At 35.5% G+C, this 3,831-nt stretch overlaps 1 protein-coding gene across 1 annotated transcript in view; it reads right to left on the bottom strand.

Annotated features, from left to right (window-relative positions):
- The window catches only part of KIAA0753 (KIAA0753 ortholog), a 62,989-nt gene extending 59,363 nt beyond the window's left edge, over positions 1-3,626 (bottom strand). The window contains exons 1-3 of the mRNA XM_012652573.1: positions 3,553-3,626; positions 2,349-2,411; positions 1,708-1,923 (exon numbers count right to left, since the gene is read on the bottom strand). Of these exons, the coding sequence (XP_012508027.1) occupies positions 1,708-1,923; positions 2,349-2,411; positions 3,553-3,576 (303 nt within the window). The 5' untranslated portion in view covers positions 3,577-3,626. The remainder of the gene's footprint in view (positions 1-1,707; positions 1,924-2,348; positions 2,412-3,552) is intronic.
- Positions 3,627-3,831: the final 205 nt, after the last annotated feature.

Raw genomic sequence — 3,831 nt, 5'->3', positions numbered from 1 at the left:
AAAACATTTTTTTAAAAGTCTATTGCAATGTAAAGTTTCAGAAATTAACTATCATCTTCAGAATATTATCCTGTATGCTTTAAAAGCATTTTATTTCTCAAAAAAAACTCATAAACTCAAATAGTCTTTCAAGTGGGCAAACATACTACATTTAACATACATTTTCATAAACTAAAGGAAACTTCGCAGGTCCAGTGGCTTTGTTACTTGTCTACCACAGTTATGGTAGATCTGTGTCCCTCCTTCCTAAAAAAGGCATATCCTCTATTGAGTACTCAACCACTCATTACTGGGCAGTGAGGGCCCAGTCTCCATCTGGTCGGTACAAATTAAAAACAACTGAACACAGCCAGGGAGGGTTAGTTCAAATCATAATAAGGTAATAAGATAATAAGCTGTGAAATGATATAGTACAGCAATAAGAAAGAAAAATTTCTTGCACTATTGAATATTTTCAAAAGTAGGGGAAATAAACATTCTGTTTAAGAAATATGGTAAAGGTACTCTTGCTCACGCTTAAAATGTGGGAGAAAAACTAGACAGCAGTCTTTTAAGATCCTTTCTAGAATTACAAAGCTATGTCCTCTAAATGAAATCATTTTGGCCAATAAATGTTTTTTATGAAAAAGTTTAAAAAGCATCACGACTTGATATACTGCTTAAAGTCCTGAGGTCTGTATTTGACAATAACATTCCTGATAATGAGTTCTATATACATGAAGGTAACCAATGCAAATCACAAACATATCTGCTGGGTAATGGAATTGTAAAGGCAGAAGGGGACTTAGAGACCACCAAGAACTAGTTAATAGTGGTAGAACTGGCATGTCATTTAGTCCAGAATTCTCTCCACTACATTGCTGTTCTTCTACAGCTAACAGCTTACTATGCCACGCTGACATAAAGATCATCTTTTTATTTGTGGATAACATATGGTGTAGTAGAACTAACTACTGGCGTGGGAGTCACAAGATAGGAATTTTATTTCCAGCTCTCAAAAGTAGTAATTTTGAATCATCTCTCTGACTTTTGCTTCTTTAAAAAAAAAATCTTAATCTATAAAATAGTAATAAAACCAACTATAAATTACACTGCTATAGTAAGAATCAAATGGCATAATTATGCAGTAGCACTATGCAAACTTCAGAGAACTATAAAATTAAGAGCACACTGCTATTATTGTCTTTGTCACCAATGAGAACTAAGAACACTATTCATTCCTGACTAGTACATGCCAGCTGTGATTTCCAGAATTCTCTAGTTACATCACAAATCTTGTGATGAGGCTTTGCTTCCAGATACTGTAAGTGTTTCTTCTCTTCTACAATCCATCTAGATTAAACACTAATATTCTAATCTAAGCACTAATTTAAGAGTGCTTTACTATTTTCCTTTTCTTTGCTAATAAATTCTTCCTTAAATGGCATGGCCAGGGAATGGAATATTCTGTTTAATTAATGGACCTCGTTAAAAGTTGCTATATGTTTTATACTCAAGTCACCAATTTTCAAAGATGTAAAATACAATAATATAGACTAGACTGTAACCAGGATAAAATAAAAATGAAGCGTTTCTTCTGCCCCTGCAAAGCTTTAATTTACTAGGTAGGAGCTTTGTCTTGTATTCTGCATAAATCTTCATGAAACTAGGCGACAGTAAACATTACTTCCAATACACTTTGAGCAAAAACTGGAGTCAATTTCATACCTCAATTTGTTGCAGAATATCTATAACCACATCAGGAACAGAAGGATCGGCATCCAGCTTGGCAGAACAAAGTGAAAGCTGGCGGATAAGGCTGCCCAGCTCCCTACACCGTGTAGGAACTGGGTGTTCCCCTCGGTCAGTAAACTGAGTGACAAACATCTGTAAGGCCCGAATGGCTCCTCGATGGGCGGCCGCCAGCCTAGACATTGCCCATGACTGGCAATAAACAAGATGTAAAAAGTTATTTCAAAATTTAGAACTTCCTAATACTAACCCAACCTTTAAGAATATTTATAGTCTATCTTCTTTCTATATAAAGTGACTGCTATTATGAAAACTTTTTCATGGTAAAGGGAATTGTAAAGTTTAAAGTTTTCTAATGACAAAGTCTTTTCCTTCCTATTCTCGGTTTCTTACACCAGTGGCAACAACAACAAAAATATATCCTTCAAAACCTGTTCCTTGGAAGGGAACCCCATATTCAGAATATTTAAGTGCTCACTCTGTCATTAATAGGTTTCTACAAGCACTGAAAATATAATATTAGTGCAGAGAACCCACATGTAATATTAACAAAATATTAGAAAATATAATTTATAAATTTATAAATAAGTGTTACTCATAATTCAATTGCATCATACCTTCTTGGTGTGTTTAATTTTATGTGGACTCGATTTATCCAATTCTTCCTGGATTTCTTTTACCTGTTTTGTAAAGGGAAAAAAGGGAAAACTTCGTACCTTTCCACTGATCTTTTTTGTAGAAAGGGATACACCTTGTCTTGTCCAAACATAACCATTATTAATTCAAATCACTTGCAAATGAGAAAAGGATCTTCATTCATGTACCCAAAAAATATTTATTGGTTTCCAGTTCAAGATGGTGAATAGAGCACCGTGTTCACCTTCCATCCCTTGGTCCCCAATGTAATAGGAATTTAACATGAAGGAGCGAAGGAGGAGGTGACTCTGGAAAGGTAGGAGGACCAGATCATGAAGTCTTACGTGCCATGCTAAAGAATTTAGCTTTCCTCTTCTAAGTTACAGAGAGCCATTGACGTCTTTTAAGCAGAGGTCTAACATGGTAAGATTCATGTTTTAGAACAATTTCTGTGGCAGCAGTGTAGAATAAGAACTGAAATAGAACCCCAAAAGAATACAGAGCAAAATCTAACTCAGGCATATTCTTTTAAATGAAAAACTACAGTTTTTGGTTCAAGCAATAAGGCCAACATGGGATGTAAGTGACCAGAAATTAGTTAAAAGCTTATTAGTAAATAAGGCATTAGGTGAAAACATTTTTTTAAAAGTCTATTGCAATGTAAAGAATGTAAATGCCTGTTTATCAGGCACTAAATGTGTCCTGAAAGACATTTAACAGTCTTCATTCTTTACAGTTTAATAAAGAATCAAATTATTTATTATCTACTAAGGTTCTAGTACATTATTAACATGAGACAGATGGGAAACTAACAAAGTCCCTTTCCTCTAAGACTAGGGTTCACACCTGGGAACAAGGGTTTCAGAGTAACTGATCCACCTGACTTCCTAGCAAAAATATGTGCTGTATAAGCATGTCAGGGCTCAAGAGTCTATGACCTCAAAAAGTCAAGAACCACTGTTTAAGGAGTTCGGCCATACACACATAATACACACACACACAAAAGTAGATTGCAAAAAGAAAGGAAATATTTGTCTATGTGTTCAGGAAATTTAGCCTCAAATCAGTCAGAATTCACGTAGGATACTTTGGTGCTAATCTTTCTGAGACAAAAGGAAAACTGAAATTCTCTAAGAAAGGGATACACAAGGCTGACTGCCCCACTTCTCCCCGGGCCTTCCACACCTGCTGCTGGAGGACGTAGAGCATTCGGGCAGAACGAACAGCTTGCTCCTGTCTCCTGACACGGATTCGACGCTCCTCCTCTGGATCCAAAGCCTCCTCTAGTTTTTCTGAAAATATTTCCCCCACAAAGGTGAATTATAAGCCATATATACAAAAACTTATAAAAACTTCAATTATTTAAAGAAACAACAGAGTTGAAGATCTCTAGTTTTATTTAAAAAAGTGAGGCTGTCGTAACAGAAAATTTCATTTTTCATCAGCCAAGAAACCAGCAATGAG

Source organism: Propithecus coquereli, unplaced genomic scaffold, assembly GCF_000956105.1.
Source record: "Propithecus coquereli isolate 6110/MARCELLA unplaced genomic scaffold, Pcoq_1.0 Scaffold390, whole genome shotgun sequence".
NCBI lineage: Eukaryota > Metazoa > Chordata > Mammalia > Primates > Indriidae > Propithecus > Propithecus coquereli.
This window is presented reverse-complemented; position numbering and strand designations above follow the sequence as displayed.